Source organism: Calypte anna, chromosome 3, assembly GCF_003957555.1.
Source record: "Calypte anna isolate BGI_N300 chromosome 3, bCalAnn1_v1.p, whole genome shotgun sequence".
Lineage (NCBI taxonomy): Eukaryota > Metazoa > Chordata > Aves > Apodiformes > Trochilidae > Calypte > Calypte anna.
In genome coordinates this window covers 3,598,722-3,617,005 of record NC_044246.1, presented here as the reverse complement: position 1 = coordinate 3,617,005, position 18,284 = coordinate 3,598,722, and the positions used below count along the sequence as shown (strand labels likewise).

Below are 18,284 nucleotides of genomic sequence, written 5' to 3'. Positions count from 1 at the left end.
GTCCCTCATCCTCCTCTCCAAGAGGGACAAAGCGGCGGAATTCCCGGGATAGGCACCAGGGAACGGCAGCGCCAGGGCCAAGAAGCTCTATTTCCCAACTCCTAAAGGGGTCTCGGTTGTTTCTTAACCCCACAGAAGGTCCAGCAGCCCCTCTCCGACCCATCGCACCCGGGATGGGTTATTGTGTCCAACTCGCCAGGTTCGGCAGTCCAAAGCATCCTGCTTAGTTTGGTAAAAAAAGTTGCAGCCCAAAGCTGACGAACAGGTTGTAGTTTCATCTCAGTAAGAGACTTCCCCTAGCCTGAAATAACCGGGGTTTTGGGGCTTAGGTGTGCTGGAGGAGGAGGGGATGCTTCTTTGTAAATGTTCAATGAATTAGGAGAATTAGTTAGAAAGTAGAGGGTGGAATAATAACTGCAGCACAACCCTAACATCCTAACAGGACGTTTCATTGCCAAACTGTTCCAGCTTTCTGGTATCAAGTCACCAGCATTGTGAGCAGCTTGTGTCAGGAGCAGGGTTCTGTTGAGCCTTAACTCGAATTTACTTACAGGGAAATCCTCGGTTAAATCAACATTTACTTCAACACCCTTGGCTCTCTTCCCTGTTTGATGCTGTCTGAAGTCATCTTTATTGACCATGGGTGGACAGAGTTGTCCACCAGAACACTCATATTGCAAAGAACAGCCCATCAGTGCTGTGTAACATCTTAAAAAAAAAAATAATAATCCTTGACTATCTTTCCTGGCACAGGTAAAGGTTTCCGTGTGCTTTTTCCACAGCTACCCTATCGTGGCAAATTTTATTAGTTGCAACTTGTATTACCCAAACTTGGTATTTGGAAATTACAAAATACCTGGGATTACACCGTATTCAATAAAATATTTTCAGGGACTTTCAGATGTTGAGTTGTTCCTACTTGCTCTTCTCTGCTTCGTTTTCTTAACACACCCAAACCTTCCATTCCTGCAAATTTCACTGGCAAACTACACTGCTAACCTTAATCTTTCAGATAGCTCCTCATTCCCTGTATCAAGCCCTAACTTCATGTGTGATACCTCAGCAAATGCTTTGCTAAACCCCTAAAAGACCACCAAAGCACAGTTTCTTTCCACAACAACAAAGCAATCTTACCAAAGAGAGGTAAATATGTCAGAAGATGTATTTGACATTAAATCTGTTTTGCCTTTTGTCCTAGGTAGTCATATAAAATTTTTTTTAATATATTTTCAAGATCATACAAGTCTCCCTAGCGTTCAGACTGATGGTTTTTTCAATGCTGTGTCTTTTTTTCCTCTCTTTAATATTATTCACAATAGCTGAAGGGTTGGGACTGCAATCCAACAGTGTTGCCATTTAAGAGTTCAAATCAATTGCGAAGGTGACACAGAAGAGGATGGAAAATGCTAGTTAGATTTCTCCACATATCTGCTTCTTAGGAGGTAATTACAGTTCTCCAAGTCATTGCATACCAGCCCAGTTATATAATCCTGTTTTGTTTGTTAAACTTGTTTAAAAGCATTTGACTTGAGCTTGCTTTCTTCCTTAGTCATCTGTATCACGCCCAGAGAAAGAAGCCTTTGAAACACGTTTACAGACACATGCACACTCATGGAGGTGTCATACACCTTCATCTCCCATTAACTACAGCTTTTTGTCTGTCAGCAGGAGCATGGGGCAGTCACAGGAGTAAAAAAAGATTAGAAGGAAACCCAGAGAGCTGTATATGGTTTGTTTGTCCAGGAAATTATCTTCTTTCTGCAACTTATATACTTACTTCTGCAACTTATATACTTACTTCTTTCTTCAACTTATATACTTACTTCTTTCTGCAACTTATCCTCTTTCTGCAACCTTTATACATAGAAGGAAATAGTGCTAATTCCTAGTGGGGTAGGGAAAGGTACTCAAGCTAAAGAACAAGCAGATTTCAGTCACAACTGGACAGCAACCCAATTCTTACAGTGAAAATTCTTTGCCTCTTTTATCCTCACTTGAAAAGAAATGCCTGGGTTTGTCCTTTACATAAATTCTGATCAAGTTTCAAATGCATGTTCAGAAGGACCAGACAGAGAGATGGTCAAATTTGCCTTTACTGGTTTTGATTAATGAACCTTAGGTCTGCATATGAAATTCTGCCTTTTTTTCCTGATGAGTCTTACTGAAAATTGTACCTGTCTTTCCAAATGCTTAGCAACATTACAGAGTGCATTGGCTAACAACTTGGAAGCCAGGTTTCCTCAGCTTTTTTAGATTTCCTTGAATTTGGGGCACTCACCTGTGATGCATCCCCTGATCAGATATATGCACCTCAACTTAACTTCCCCTCTGAAGAAGCAGAAGGGAAAAATGGGCTCAGATGTGAGCACACCACTTGCTTCTGATAGCTGCAAAACAAATGCTGATTTCTATAAATCAAGATATTTGCACATTAGATCATTTTTTCCTTGGCTAGGAGGTGGGTGACTCTTTTTAAGCCGTATCTGTGTTATCACAGTAGCTCCAGTAAGGTCCATGCAAATTTTGAAGTTGATTCCAGACCTATCCTCAGACATACCAGAGTCTGGATTATAAGCCTCTAACAAAAAATGTTCCTGTTCCTTCACACAACTTTCATTTTGCTGTCCAAACTGGATGATCCCTTCCTAACATGCACTCCAAATGCAATTAGCAGCCATTTCATAATGATTTCCTCTGAACTGGCTCCAATGCAGGAAGCAAGCTACTCACACTGAGTGGGATGCTCATGGAAGCACAGCATGCATCCACTTTCTGGGATTCATTTTCCATCTCTATGGAAATCCTTCAAACATGTAAACACCCAGCTCTCCAGCTACACATCTGTATCCTGTTCTGCCAGCAAGAGAAATCTAACATGGAATCAACAAGGCTTTTCTTACTATGCATGTCAGTAGCAGCTTCTAACTTCACTTGTGTCCTGGTTTGGGCCAGGATAAAGGTGATTTTCTGTCTTGTACTTTTGCTTTTAGCTGAGTCTCTTTAAGTAGTTGCATTTGCTGAAATTAACAGCAAGTTTCTCAGACAGTGTGTGCTTCTAGGACTGATAACACTTGATGTTTCTAGTTACTGCTAGAGACTGGTGTGCAGAGCCAAGGACACTGCTCAGCTCTGAGGAACATTTTACCCTCCAGAAGGAATAAAGAGGTCCCACCTGCAGCCTCCTTTGGGGAGGAACAGACAAGATAGATGCCAGAACTGACCAAACAGAGAATTCCATCCCATACACCTCATACTCAGGATAAATTTGAGGCATCACGAGGGCCGAGCCAGATTTCCTGATTTCCTGCTTCCCTTCCTTCACCCAGCATCCTGGGAGGATTCCATCCCTTCCTCTGCCTGTGCTCCTGATCCATCCCAGCCCATATCTGTGTGTTCCTGCCTCCAGCTCCAACTGCTGCTGACCCCAGGATTCCAGCCTGGACTTTCCCAGGGCTGCCCTGCAGCCTCGGTGCTGACGTGAGAGTTATTGGGGGAAAAGGGGGGAGGAATGTGGGATCCATTTTCCTGTATATTTGTGTAGATTTAGTCATTTTTCCTATTTATCATTCCTGTTTCATTAAAGTTGTGTGGTTTAGTTCCCAACCCATCAGTCTCTCTCCCTTATTCTCTCTCCTTTCTTTATCAGGGAGGAGAGAGAGATTAATAGAGAGCGTCTGGTACTCAGTTTAATTGCCAGGCCAGTGTTAAACCCTGACAACTTGGACTTCCCCCCACCAAACTCCAGACCTGAACTTAAACACACACACACAGAGACTCTTTGAACCACATCAATATTTGCATGGAATACTTAAGAAAAGCCCCTCCATCCAATAATCCACCAGTCCCACTGCTGAAGGAGGTCCCCTGTCTCAACACTGATGCCTTGCTGCATTTCCTTCTTCACTAAAGAGAGGATTGAGATTGCCCTGTGCTGTAACCAGAGAAAAGCAACCTCACCACTGCCATTGGTAAGCTTGGGGCATACAGGTTGTTTTCCCCTCTCTCTTGGTAAAACAAATTATTTGTTAGCATATCTCATTTTGCATAGGTAAGGCAGATACTTGCAATTGCCCCCAAAAAAGCCTTACCCCCTGGGAAGTTGGAAATAAGCAAAGAACAGAGTATTTATGTAAAAGATGACAGCAACAGAACCACAGCTCAGACTATCAGTACTGAGCAAGCTGAAAGCTGTATCTAAACCAGAACAGTTTTGTACATTTTCTGAAATACTCAGAAAAAAACAGATTCAGGCAGCAAAACCAAACTGATCAAAGCCACTGAGGATAGCAGACATTTGGCCCACCAGCACTTGTTGTCTCTGAAATAACTCAAAGAACTCTAAAATCAGAGAGTTCAAGCTAAAAAGAGTATAATTCAGTTAGGACTCACCAGAAATACCACCACCACTATCAGAAATTGGCCCATGGTATTTACTGTCCATGTTGTTTGCAATGAATCAGCTCTGCCCTCCAGAAGTGCAGAAACCTCCATGACCTTCCCAAAAAAACAACTCCAGGAGCCCTAACAATCACAGAATCATAGAATCCTAGGGGTTGGAAGGGACCTCGAAAGATCATCTAGTCCAACCCCCCTGCCAGAGCAGGGCCACCTAGAGCACTTGGCATAGGAACGTGTCCAGGCGGGTTTTGAATGTCTCCAGTGAAGGAGACTCCACGACCCCCCTGGGCAGCCTGTTCCAGGGCTCTGTCACCCTTACAGGAAAAAAATTTTTCCGGATATTCAACTTGAACCTCCTGTGCTCCAATTTACACCCATTACCCCTTGTCCTATCACTGGTCACCACTGAGAAAAGCCTAACTCCATCTCCCTGACACTCACCCCTTACATATTTGAAAACATTGATGAGGTCACCCCTCAGTCTCCTTTTCTCCAAACTAAAGAGACCCAGCTCCCTCAGCCTTTCCTCATAAGGGAGATGTTCCACTCCCTTAATCATCTTAGTAGCTCTGCGCTGGACTCTTTCAAGCACTTCCCTGTCCTTCTTGAACTGAGGGGCCCAGAACTGAACAAGCTCTCCAAGATCCATCCATCCATGGAATCTTTTGCCACCCACCACCACCAATGAGCACTTGGAGACTGATGGAAGAGCTGCTGTGTTTTTCTGACATTTACTCCCCAACAGCTTAACTCCAAACAGGTCATTGGTTTGGTTTTCTTTCCAAATGTTTTCCTGGAGCCCCTTCTTTTAAACTGGCATCTGTCCCTTCCCTGGGTTGTATTACATGAGGTGCCTGGGTACTTACCAATTAATCACACAGCTCAGGAAGTTTTCCATGCAGAAGACAGAGGCTTTGGGAAAAAACCAAATGGGAAGTAGTACAGTGGTATTTCCAAGGCAGATTACTTTTCCCTCTCTTTCTTTTTTTAATAAATCTCACCAGCAATATATTCAGATCATAACAGTGATGGAAGTTTCTTGTTGTCCTTTTTTTTTTCCTTTTGAACATTATTGGTAATGGAAAGATTCCCTTTGATTCTTGTGATAACTGTTCAAATAAGTTTATTCTCTTAAAAAAACCCAAATCCAAAACATTTTGACCATAATTTTCCCTCATAATAATTTATGAAGCAGTACCTCTTGGCCTTTTATTTGTATAAATTATACAACAACTATAGTTTTTTTTAGACAGTGAGATGAATCTGTATTTAGTACTTCAATCATTGTTCTCAGGGTTGGAAAAGTCTCTGATACTGATGGCAGGCTCTTGTAAGAAGGTGATATACTGAGAGAAGAAAAAAAGGAAAATTATTTCTCCTTTGACAAACTTGATGATTTACCTGGAAGTTAACACATTTGCTTCTATCTCTCTTCCTCTCCTCCTCCTCCAAAAAAATTTGGGGTTTGAAGTCAAGAACCTGTTGCCCACAAGCAGCTCTTGCTTCCCACTACACAGAATGAACATAATGACTACATAAAAGGGCTTAACAGAAGTTAAAGCAGAATTTCAATGCTTTAAGTCTTCTTACTTACCTTATTCTTCTGCCACAGAGGAATTAGCCACTCCAGTTAATTGCCTTTGTATTATTACTTCAAGTCTTTTGGGCTGTGGTTCTAGAAATACTTTTCTCAGCATCAAATAGCTCAACTTCAGCACTTTATGGCTCATTCCTTGCCCATTACACATCACCCATTTGAGCCAGCAGCACTGCTGGAGGGACTGGGCTATGAAATTATCTCAGTTAAAAACAATTTTGGTTTTGGCATGATTATTTTTAACACAAATCAGTTTCCTGATCTGCTCTGCTACAGATTGCCACAAATTTCAACTTAAGAGGATCTGAAACACATAGGTAGGGTTGAAATTACTTAAGCTGACTTTGCTCCTTGGAGTACCCTTTTGGTAAAGATACCTCTTGAAAACAAACAAACAAACAAACCAACCAAAAAGCAAAAACAAAGGAAAAAAAACCCAAAGGAAACAAAACCAACCAATACAATCAGAAGACTAAGAGAAAGAGGTTGTGTATATAAATTGGGAGATTTAAATTTTACATTTAAGCTCTTTCATCTTTTATTTCCTTCCCTGAACAAAAAGATTTACCTTTTTAGATTCATCCAGCTCCTTGCTATTTTGCTAAAAGCTTCAGACCCTGGTGCTGTCATAGCTTCAAAATCAACTAGCTGAAAATGAAATAAAAAAGACCTTTAGAAATCAGAGGAGTTCATCCTGAAATATTCCTGACATATAAATTTGACTTTGGAGACCTGTCCTTCCTTTTGTCACGAAATCCATTTATTTTTGCTAATGAGCCAGTGATAGAAAATAATATTTTCAGCCCTAAATTACAACATCCAAATAAAATGAGGATATTCCTCATTTCTACTGAGTGTATTGTGCAAAATCTTGTGTCACACAGCTGGTAGACTTATACTGGACTTTCCAGGCATTCTATATCAACCACAGTGAGTTTTCAGACAAATTCAACCACTTTTAGGCCAAGAACTTTTGTGCAACTTCCTATCAATGGCTAAAAAGTTTTCAGCAGAGCCAGGTTCAGTGAAAAACATTGGTGCAGTAGGACTGGAACATTTCAGCTGACATGTTTGTGGTTCAGTGAACTTTTCCTGCATTTGAGGAAGGGCTCAAGAGCATGCTACCTATATTCTTGGTAAGACAGGAGAAGCCTGTGCCCAGAGTACTTTGTCCCTGGCACTAAAACTCTGTGGATTTGCACACCTCAGCACATCCAATACTGGAAGTAACACTGGCTGTGGCTAGTGAGTGACCTAACAGGCAATAATGAGGCTCTGGACTATTAAAGCACTCTTGTCTTCACACCAGTGTGATGATGAATGCTGTCATAAGCTTGGGATCAGAAACACCCTTCTAAGGAATTTGTTTTTTAAAAAGAAATTAAATAAATAAAATCCCAGTATTCAGCCAGGGAAAACAATTTCATCCAGCTGGTGAAAAAATGGTTTTGTTCCACTTCAGGCATTCTCTTTCAGTAAAAAAAATACAACAAACTCAAATGCAAAATATCCTCAAAGCTTCCTGTCAGTCAGAAATGGTGTTTTATAGTAATACTGAAACTCTGTAGCCTGCAGAAAATCAGTCAGGAAAATGAAATATCCTTTTGAGCCCTAAGATGATGCTTAAGAAAACCCACTGAGTCTTTTACCTTAGCTTCAGCTCCCACAGAAGGGTGATGATCCCAGCTTAAGGACATACTGAAAAAGAAACTTCCTTGCTATTAAGCAAGTGCAATTTGCTCTTAAAAGCAACTAGGAGTTAATTGTACTGAAAAGACAAACTTCCTTGTTTTCAGGGCTTTCTAGAACAAAAGGGAAAGTTGATCTCTTTTCAGTTATCCACTCAGGGTGTGTTTCCTTCAAAACTTTGCTTCTCACTGGAATTTCACTGACTGACAATTCGTTAGAGACAGAGGTGCTCTCATCCCAGGCATACTGAAAAGGTAACTCAGCTAAAAGACCAACAAGGAAAAAGGGAAACCCCTTATTAAGCAACTTGGGATAATATTCAACTGCAGTCACTGGAAAACTAAGACTTCAAATTGAGCAGAATGCAGAGGGGAAGGAAAAAAAAAAATCAAGAGAAGCTGCAAATACATTTCCACTGACCAAGCCCCAAATGCTCTGAAAAACACTGAGAGCAAGGACAGAATCTTTGTTGAGCAGCAGCAAAGTCTCTAATTCTGCCCAAGCATTCTCAGAACCCTTCTTAAAGAAAGATGGGAAGAAATTCTGCTAAAAATATGTAACTACAGGGGGAGGCAAATGGCTACAATTTGCCTCACCAGAGCAGCTTCTCTTGATTTTTTTTTTCCTTCCCTTCTGCATTCTGCTCAATCTGAAGTCTTAGTTTTCTAGTGACTGCAGCTGAATATTATCCCAAGTTGCTTAATAAAGGGTTTCCCTTTTTTCTTGTTGGTCTGTTAGCTGGGTTACCTTTTCAGTATGCCTGGGATGAGAGCACCTCTGTCTCTAATGAATTGTCAGTCAGTGAAATTCAGTGAGAAGCAAAGTTTTGAAGAAAACACACCCTGAGTGGATAACTGAAAAGAGATCAACTTTCCTTCTGGGGCCAGGAAGTTTTTTTAAAACTCTTTCAGGCTCTAAGACACCACAGTATGCAGCTACCCCATCTCCAGTCAGCAAGCATGCAGCTCCTTTCCCTTCTTACAGCTCCTCTCTCCATTTACAAATATTATTTTGTCCATCAAGACTGAACCAGTCTATTCTGATACTTGCCTTTCCTTTAGGGATTTTTCCTGATACTTCTTTTCCACTTGCCATCAGTGCTCCCATGATGACTGAATAAGCTATCACACTAAAAGAAAAAAAAAATATATATATAAATCAACAAAATACAGCAGAAGTCTTTCCATAATGCTATTTCAGACTACAAACCAAAAAGAATTTAGTTTGGTTCCATAGGAGAGTAAAAATTACTGTGATATCTACTTTATTTTAGAGGTAAAACTAAGCATGAAACAAAAATTGAAGTCACTGCTACTTTCCAACAGCACTGGAATGAAGTTCAGATGCTATGGAGTTGAACTACTGAAGAGCATCATTTCTGCAGTACTCAGAATCATCACTTCAGACTTACTGAGTTCTTATGATTCCACAAAGCTGAAAACAAAGCAAAATCCTTTTCCCAGGAAGCTCAGCTGTAGCCCAGCAGAGTTCATGAGCTCTGCTCTAACAGAGCTAGAGGCACTGTAAAGCTGTTCAGTTATTCAATATTTTAATTTTATTTCATTTTTAATTGTGAAACTCAGACATAATTGCTGTTAATAAATACATTCTGCAAGAAAAAGGCAAAGTCTGATTATAAAAATCAAGTCTCAGGACTTTTTAAAATTTTATTTTCTGCTGGCCTGTGCTTAATAACAAGCTTAAAGATCTTCAGTGCTTTGTGGAACAGAGATTAATAATAATCTCAGATGCAGCCAGATTTGGATTAAACTAGAATTTCATTTGAAAAGACCTGTGAGAAATAGGACTTCACTCTAGGATTTCATTTGGTGACCCTACCAGTTGAAATAAATTCCTAAAATAATATTTCAGTTTATTTTATTAGCATTGTATCTCCAAGTGTATTTCATCTTACATTTCAGTAAAATTTGAGTCAAATTACAGTGCTGTAACATAATATGGATTAGGAACCCAAGCATTACCATTTAAAAAATTACACTTTTCAATCTGTGAGCTGAAGCCTATAAATACAGACTTCTCATCCTGCTAAATATACATGCAGCTAGAAATAGTTACCAGCAGCAATTACAAATTAGCTTTTAAAACAGTGCTAGGTCAGTGCCCATTGTCATGGCAGCACAACATGAGACTGTGCAGGGCACACAGCTCCATCCAAAGCTTTTTTTGATATTAAAAAAATAATAATTATAAAGATACTGTAACACGTGAGCATTTTGTAGTATGCATCCATTGAAACAGAGATGATAAAGACAATCACTAACCTAGATCCTCTTGAAAGTGGCATTAAATTATAGAAGTAATAAACTAATGACAGGATCAGGTTGCAAATGGCATCTACTTCCTAAGGAAGAGGGGAAAAAAAAGTGAATTAAAGATCATTTAGCAGTCAGATAGTACTATTTAAGTACACAGGACTGTGATTTGGGGTTTTATATTTAAAGAGTGAATGTGGAAAATGTCAAGCTAAGAAGTTGAAGTCTGATTAACAGGTGTTTAAGCAAATTGGTTTGTTACATCTAGGTGAAAAACAAATCATCTACACTGTGTTAAAAGAAGAAAATGTACAAGCTGAGGCGTGGTCAGATTCTCAGTGCAATTCAAATCAAAACTAAGATAATTCTAGAGCTTCTCATGAGTTCACATTACTTCTTATTTTTATGTAGCCACCATGAGCCAAATCCTAAGCAATGGTTATAAGGATAATGAAACAGTGAACAGAGATCCAGGAATAAAATAAAGAAGGGGGGAGAGGGAACAGAACATGCTGTGATAGTGAGCTTGCCTGGAGTCTCTATTCCTGCAGCAAAACACAGCAAATTTTAAAGTAACTGATATAATTATGGTAACTTCTTTATGGTATTTGTCATAATTGAGTTTAAACATGCAGCTGACTTTATTCAGAGTTCTGTCAAAAATTATTTTAACAGTGAGTATTAAACAGAAGATATTACAAAAAGTTTTACCAAGGAATTCATGATTTCCTTTAAATCAGCCTTACCCCCAGCTCTGCAGACAGAATTAGAATCTTTCCTTTTGCTGTTAGATCTTTATATAGTGCATCTATTTCTGCATGATACAGCTGTGTTCTCTCTTCTGTTGTCTGAGTTTCCACTGAAAATAATACATTCCCCACTCTACCAAGTAAGTGACACAGGAGAAAAAAAAAAACAACACAAAAACAGAGGTAAGAAATTTTTTTGAACAAGAACTTGATGCATCATTTAAGCTCCAGGGTAAATTACAAATGTACTGCAGATAAACACCACTCATAAACTGTCTCCTGTCATTCTTCAAAACAATTCTTTAGTGAAAAGAAGGATCACAGACATGTCCACTCCATTCAGTAACTGAGTGGCAGGGAGCGTGGAGCAGATGCTCTCTAAGGTCCCTTCCAACCTGGGCCATTCTATCAATTTCAGCCCCCATAACAGACAAAGTTTCACAACAATTCTATTTTGATGTGGATAAAACTGAGATTTTTTTCCCTTAGGCACTTTGAGTAACAAGATCTTGCTTCACTTTAGTGCTAAGTTTTAAGAGAATCATCTCCACTAGGCCTGCTCCATCAGTGTTATCTATCTTCCTTCTTTCCTAGGGAAAAAATAGGAATCAGAACTCCCTAAGTGGAAAAAAAATATATATTTGCAAATTGCCACTAGTGAAAAGTAAAATCCACTTTATTCAAGTAGAAATTACATTTCAGAAAATCAGTTGCTAGTAAATGCTTCATTATTTAATGTCCCTGAACCCCTAAAAATAGCAAACATACTTATCTCCTGTTATTGTAATTGTGAATCCATCATATTCTTTCCCTTGATCCTTGAGGCTGGGGACTTTTGTGTTCACAGTAAACCCATCTCTTGTTTTACTGTTAAACTGCTTTCAAAAGAAAAAAAAAAATAAAAAAAGTAATATTAGAGTGAACAGAGTGCCTGGCTATTGCTTTGAAAGACCTAAAATATCTGGAGCAGAAATGAAAATGGACAAATTGAGGGAACAGGACAAAGAATGTCAACTCCATTCTTGCACTTTTCCTTTATTTCCTACTGAATGGGAATCATAGCTACAGAATGAGGCTCCTTGGCATCCAACTTCATCCAGTGAACAGAAAGCAGCCCTGTTTACAGAAAGCAACTGTACAAACCAGTTTGAGATGTACAGAGTGATCCCTAAGCTGCCTGTTGATAGGAACCTTTTGGTGTAACAATGCAAATGCAAAAGGAGGAATTATGAGAGCCTGTTTTATGTTTACACTGAGGAGCAGCTGCTTTAGCCTAAGTGGGGATTCCAGAACACAGCTCACAGCAGCTTCTTAACTGTCATCCAGTTTCCATTAATGTTTATCCTCATCAGGAGGAAAAATATCACAAAGTTCAAAAACCTTACAAAGCTACAGTGTTTGAGTGGAGCACTGGAGCCAGGGAGTTGCATAAATCAGGCAAAAACTAAAGCCCAAAGCTCAGCTTTTTGACATACAACATTCCCCAGCTACCCAAATAACCAAACTCCATCAATATCAGAAGACATTCATTTTATACAGACACTATTAATGACTCTTATGCAATGGTGCTGAATGAATTATTTATTTTAAGATAGAACTTGTGATCCAGGATGTTTTGTTTAAAGAGAATCTGCATTTCTTTTAAAGAAACAAATCTAAAAGCCTCTAATAAGAAAAAGCATTCCACTTCCAGACAGTCTGGAACGTGATGCAGGAGATTCAAACCAGAGCAAAATGTAAAGGTTATGAAAAGCAGGAAGAATATTTTCCTGCCAGCTGAGACATCAATTTTGAAATAAGTCACATCTTGCCCACTATGTTTACACATTTTCATCATCCTCTTGGAGTTAACTTAGAATTTTAACTCCACTAATAGCATTTTTTCTGGCCCACAACTCAACAGGAGCCATACCAGGAGCTCCAGAGGGCCCTGGCTTCCACATTTCTGTGTCAACAGGGAGCACTTAAGTGTCTCCCCACCACAACATCTACTACCTCTTCATCAATCTTTTTGTTAAGGCTCAGTCAGCATCCTTCTGGCTTCATCTTTCAAGCCCAAGAACAAGACAATAACATAAAAAGGACCTCCAAGATGGAAGTAGGTACTTTGAAGACACTTATATTAATAATAGATATTTTTAAAACTCTGAAAAATTGAGTCCTGGAGCCACGTAGCTTCTCTTCAGGGATTTGTTTGACACAAGTGAGCACTACTACTATTGTGTCCAGTTCTGGGCCCCTCAGCTCAGGAAGGAGATTGAGGTCCTGCAGCAGGTCCAAAGGAGGGCAACCAGGCTGGTGAAGGGACTCGAGCACAGATCCTATGAGGAGAGGCTGAGGGAGCTGGGGGTGTTGAGGCTGGAGAAGAGGAGGCTCAGGGGAGACCTCATCACTCTCTCCAACTCCCTGAAAGGAGGTTGGAGCCAGGGGGGGGGTTGGGCTCTTTTCCCAGGCAACTCTCAGCAAGACAAGAGGGCACAAAAGGTCTCAAGTTGTGCCAGGGGAGGTTTAGGTTGGAGATGAGAAAGAATTTCTTTCTGGAGAGGGTGATCAGGCATTGGAATGGGCTGCCCAGGGAAGTAGTGGATTCTCCGTGTCTGGAGATCTTTCCAAAGAGCCTGGATGTGGCACTGAGTGCCATGGGCTGGGAACTGCAGCGGGAGTGGATCAAGGGTTGGACTTGATGATCTCTGAGGTCCCTTCCAACCCAGCCAATGCCAGGATTCTATGATTCTATGAGTACTACCATGAACAAATCCAGTCTACCAGTAGTAGCAGCAATGTATCTTTAGAGAGCTCTGTTTTATGGCAATCCCTCAGCTTTGCCAAAATCTGAAATTGTAGTGTGGACCCAGCTGATAAGAAAGCAAGGAGTTTGTCTTTGTTTAGAATGGTTGTTGCTTCCCAGATTTTATTCTAGTCTAAACAAAACCCTGTCCAATCCTTTAAACATTCTGTAACAGTGTTTCCCCAAACCCAAATATTAGCACACTGCTCATCCTAGATGAATTTGGAGTGGGAGGAGAGGGGGAAGACTTTTTCCTTAAGTCCAGCTCAAGTGTTAATATTTTAGTTGGGATAAGAGTATAAAAAACTTTGCTCTTAATATATTCAAAGCCTTTCTATGAATTTTTCCTCATTTATTTTTATTCACTTTAAACTTATACTCAATGTTCATATTCTGAGGAAGTGGCTATCTCCCAGAATGTATTTTATTATTTTATCCTATTTTGAAGTTTCTCTTTAATTTACCTTCATTATGGGAAGAAGATCTTCTACTTTGTGTACCTTTTCCAAAGCTTCTCGAACCTCTAAGAGTCCTTTTGGATTATTAGCCCTGGAAAAAATTAAATAGGTTATCACAATGGTTGAAAGCATCATTTCTGGAAATCCATCTAGCTATGCTGGGATGAGTTATTAAAAATTGTTATTTCTTTTCTGAAATTTAGTTCCTTCATACTTGGCCACACATTCTTCTATTCTTCAAAAAGTAATTTCCTCTTATATCAGTTCAGCTTATTTTTTAGCTTCAAACCTCAACTTCAGACTTCAGCTTTATCTTTTCTTTTTTTTGCTTGCTCTTACAACTATGTAATAAATGAATGTGAATATTGAGAGAAACTGTAATCTATTTTACCAGGAGCAAACTCAACACCTTCAATAAATCCTATTTTTTAGGAAGAACTGAGACTCACTCATGCCAAAAGCATGAACAAACAGGATTAGTTTCCAGGTATCCCATATTCACAATATTTTTTCCTATTAGTTTAAGTTTCTTTACTGGGCTGTGAATAGGATTTTGCATTTCCAAAGGGATATAAGAAAATTAGAGATACTCAATAGCCTAGAAAATAATAAAATTAAGAAAACATCTCTCAAACTTTCTGAAATTAGTATTATGTGAATTTCAAATCAGTATTACCAGGGAACTGAAGCAGAGAGAAAAAAATGTATCTGTAATTTACCCATGATAAACCAGGATCCTATCTTTGATAAAATGAAGAATTTTCTCAAAATATTCCAGGTACCTCATGTTAATGACCTGTCCCCTGGAAAGAAAAGGAAAGAAAAGGGTTTTTTTTTAAAGTCTTGGTTTTAATCCAACATTCCAGCACTAAGACACAAATATTGCTCATCAGAGTTTTATCCACAGAAGGTTTATAAATAAAAGGAATGAGAGGTTTGTCTGAAGTGGTGAACTGCTCATCCCTCATTTTGAATATAGATTCCATAGTGAACTCTATTCCATGAGTGTTCTCTGATAAACTAAATTTCATGTTTATTTCCCCATTTTCAGTGGGCCTGTGTCCTGTACATCTTCTCTGCATGATAATTATCTATTTCTACAAGGATATTCTCTTTCTTGGACAATTATTTACACCTGCAGAACTCTGAGGCAATTCTCTATCTGCACATGGATTTGAGACCCAACACCCTCCAGTTCAGATATCTGTAAAACAGATGTTGATCTTCTCTGAGACTCCACAAATATTTTTCTTCATTCACCTATATCCCTCTATATTGAAATAATTTTGCTTTTTCTCCTAACAGCTACAAGCAGTCACTATTAAACAGAAACATCCAAAAGGTCTTGTTTTTTTCCCCTTGGGCTACTAAGGAAAAAAAAAAAACAAAAAACCCAACACTCAAAACTTGGTGGAAAGCTGCTAGGATTACAACCACTCTGAGAGGAAAAATTACATACCATTATTGCATTTGTAGGACTCCTTCCTCTTCTCCCAGTCTACAAAACAAGATTTTATAAAGCAAATGTTACCTCTCTCTGAGGAAGCAAAACCACTGTCAATCACAGGAAGGTGTCTACATGTAGCTTGGTTTTTTTTTTCCTTTATAATAATTTTTGGCAGCTTAAGTCCCTGTCTAATATCTCACTCAACAGCCCCATAGGAGGCTTTGTCTCCAAATAATGTCAGAAGCAGTCTTTAAAAACTGAACAGACTGAGAACACATCCACATCTCTGCACACAGGAAAGGCAGGTAGGGAAAGCAGAAGGATGAAGACAAACCCCAACCCATGATTTGCCCTTGTTGTACGTCCCATCACTTTCCATCTGTATTAAAATAAAAATCAGTACAACAGGCAGAAGCCTGTCAGTGTAAGAAACTGGATTTTCCTTTAGTGGCATTGCAGAAAATACATCTCACCAGGACCTGTCACTCTGTAAGGACATCTAGAAACAGTAAACTGACACCATCTCCCACAGCATCCTCCTGAAGAAGCTGTCAGCCCCCAGCTTGGACAGGGGCACTCTGTGCTGGGTTAGGAACTGGCTGGAGGGCCGGGCCCAGAGAGTGGTGCTGAACGGGGCTGCATCAAAATGGCGGCTGTGGTGTCCCCCAGGGATCAGTGTTGGGCCCAGTGCTGTTCAATATCTTTATGGATGATTTAGATGAGGGGATTGAGTCCATCATCAGCAAATTCGCAGATGACACTAAGCTGGGGGGAGTGTGGATCAGCTGGAAGGCAGGAGGGCTCTGCAGAGGGACCTGGAGAGACTGGAGAGTTGGGATGATCCCAACGGGATGAGGTTCAACATTCCAAGTGCCGGGTCCTGCACTTTGGCCACAACAACCCCATGGGGAGCTCCAGGCTGGGCACAGAGTGGTTGGAGAGCAGCCAGACAGAGAGGGACCTGGGAGTCTGGATTGACAGGAAGGTGACCATGAGCCAGCAGTGTGCCCAGGTGGCCAAGAAGGCCAATGGCATCCTGGGCTGGCTCAGGAACAGCGTGGCCAGCAGGTCCAGGGAAGGGATTCTGCCCCTGTGCTCAGCTCTGGGGAGGCCACAGCTTGAGTCCTGTGTCCAGTTCTGGGCCCCTCACGAAGTTCAGGAAGGAGCTTGAGGTGCTGGAGCAGGTCCAGAGAAGAGCAAGGAGGCTGTGAAGGGATCCAGCACAAGTGCTGTGAGGAAGGGCTGAGGGAGCTGGGGGTGTTGAGGCTGGAGAAGAGGAGGCTCAGGGGAGACCTCATCACTCTCTCCAACTCCCTGAAAGGAGGTTGGAGCCAGGGGGGGTTGGGCTCTTTTCCCAGGCAACTCTCAGCAAGACAAGAGGGCACAAAAGGTCTCAAGTTGTGCCAGGGGAGGTTTAGGTTGGAGATTAGAAAGAATTTCTTTATGGAAGAGGTGATCAGGCATTGGAATGGGCTGCCCAGGGAAGTAGTGGATTCTCCGTGTCTGGAGATATTTCCAAAGAGCCTGGATGTGGCACTGAGTGCCATGGGCTGGGAACTGCAGCGGGAGTGGATCAAGGGTTGGACTTGATGATCTCTGAGCTCCCTTCCAACCCAGCCCATTCCATGATAATACCAAGAAAAGGCTGCTGGTGGGTAGTCAGAAGTGATTCTGTGTTTATTCCCACTTTTCCACTTATTTAAAACAACACTACCACCAAGAATTCCAAAGTAGCAGTGTTCCAAAGAGTGTCTTCATTTTTTTTTTAATGAGAATATTCAGTATAACATCACTGTTTGGCTGATCTGAAATTGGTGTTTTGCCTCTGAAAATAACTTCAGCTTGCAAAAAACATTTTCTCTGCTTTAAATGACACTTGGAAGCTTTGACCACTTAAAGCCACAAAGGAGGTAAATCTGTAAGACCCATGGAGAAGCACTGACAGATGATACTTGTATCTTGAGAACATTAATAACTGGAAGCCTGTCAAACATTGGGAAGTGCAAGATGCTCCTCAATATATCCTTTAATGAAAGGTCCCCAAATTGACTCTAAACAAAATAAGTTTTTGTTTTCTGTTTGCTCTCCAAACATTTTGCTGCTCTGGAAAAGAAACTTGAATTCAGTGCCTCCACGCCAAGACTCACTGAATCATTGAACAAGAATGGACTTTCAAGTGCAAAGAAGTCTGAGGAAATAGAAAAGTTAACAAATAGCCACTCCAAATATCTTTGGACACCAGAAATTACTGGTGCACAGTGCATCCACCAAGCAAAACTCTGACAGTTTGAGCTCAGCATGACTAGATACAATATGAACACTAAAAGAACACCCGAGTGCTCTTGTTATACTTATTTGAACAGTTTATATTTTTGTATATTTAATAACCCCTAAGGCTGCCATTTGCCACTGTTACACCTGGATTCAGGCAGCCATGCTCAGCCTTGGAGTCATACAGTGATGAGAAAAACTTTCAAATCATAAACCTAATATAAATCAACATACAACTTCCTGAAAAAGAGTCCAAAGCCCATAAAGTTATCTCAAATATTATAAAAAAAAAGGTGTTAGCTCTGTAGCCTATTAATATTTTCAACCAGCAGCCATTTTGCAGTTGAGTAATGCAAGAAGATTATACAGATCAGTACAATCCACTAAGAGCAAACTCATTTTGAAATCATAATAGACTTGAACATGCTTCAAAAATAAAAATAAAATAAACCTATTAGTATATTACCATTTAATATATTGATTTCTTTTAACCCTCACCTCATGTGAAATCACAGGGAGGGATTCCAAAAGCAGAAAGAAGTCACTATTGGAAAGCTGACCAGTGGAAGCAGCTTTTACTTGGGATGCAGAATGATCAAAACGTGTGTTTTTCT

At 40.2% G+C, this 18,284-nt stretch overlaps 1 protein-coding gene across 2 annotated transcripts in view; it reads right to left on the bottom strand.

Moving 5' to 3' along the window:
- Positions 1-5,507: 5,507 nt before the first annotated feature.
- The window catches only part of TTC13 (tetratricopeptide repeat domain 13), a 39,988-nt gene continuing 27,211 nt past the window's right edge, over positions 5,508-18,284 (bottom strand). Inside the window, exons 16-23 of one of the 2 annotated variants that reach the window (XM_030448360.1) lie at positions 14,672-14,755; positions 13,959-14,043; positions 11,475-11,581; positions 10,704-10,839; positions 9,967-10,046; positions 8,735-8,813; positions 6,564-6,643; positions 5,508-5,744 (exon numbers count right to left, since the gene is read on the bottom strand). In XM_030448360.1, coding sequence (XP_030304220.1) covers positions 5,621-5,744; positions 6,564-6,643; positions 8,735-8,813; positions 9,967-10,046; positions 10,704-10,839; positions 11,475-11,581; positions 13,959-14,043; positions 14,672-14,755 — 775 coding nt within the window. In that variant the 3' untranslated portion in view covers positions 5,508-5,620. Of the gene's footprint in view, positions 5,745-6,563; positions 6,644-8,734; positions 8,814-9,966; positions 10,047-10,703; positions 10,840-11,474; positions 11,585-13,958; positions 14,044-14,671; positions 14,756-18,284 lie in introns of both variants that reach the window. The other variant, XM_030448359.1, reaches the window with a different exon arrangement.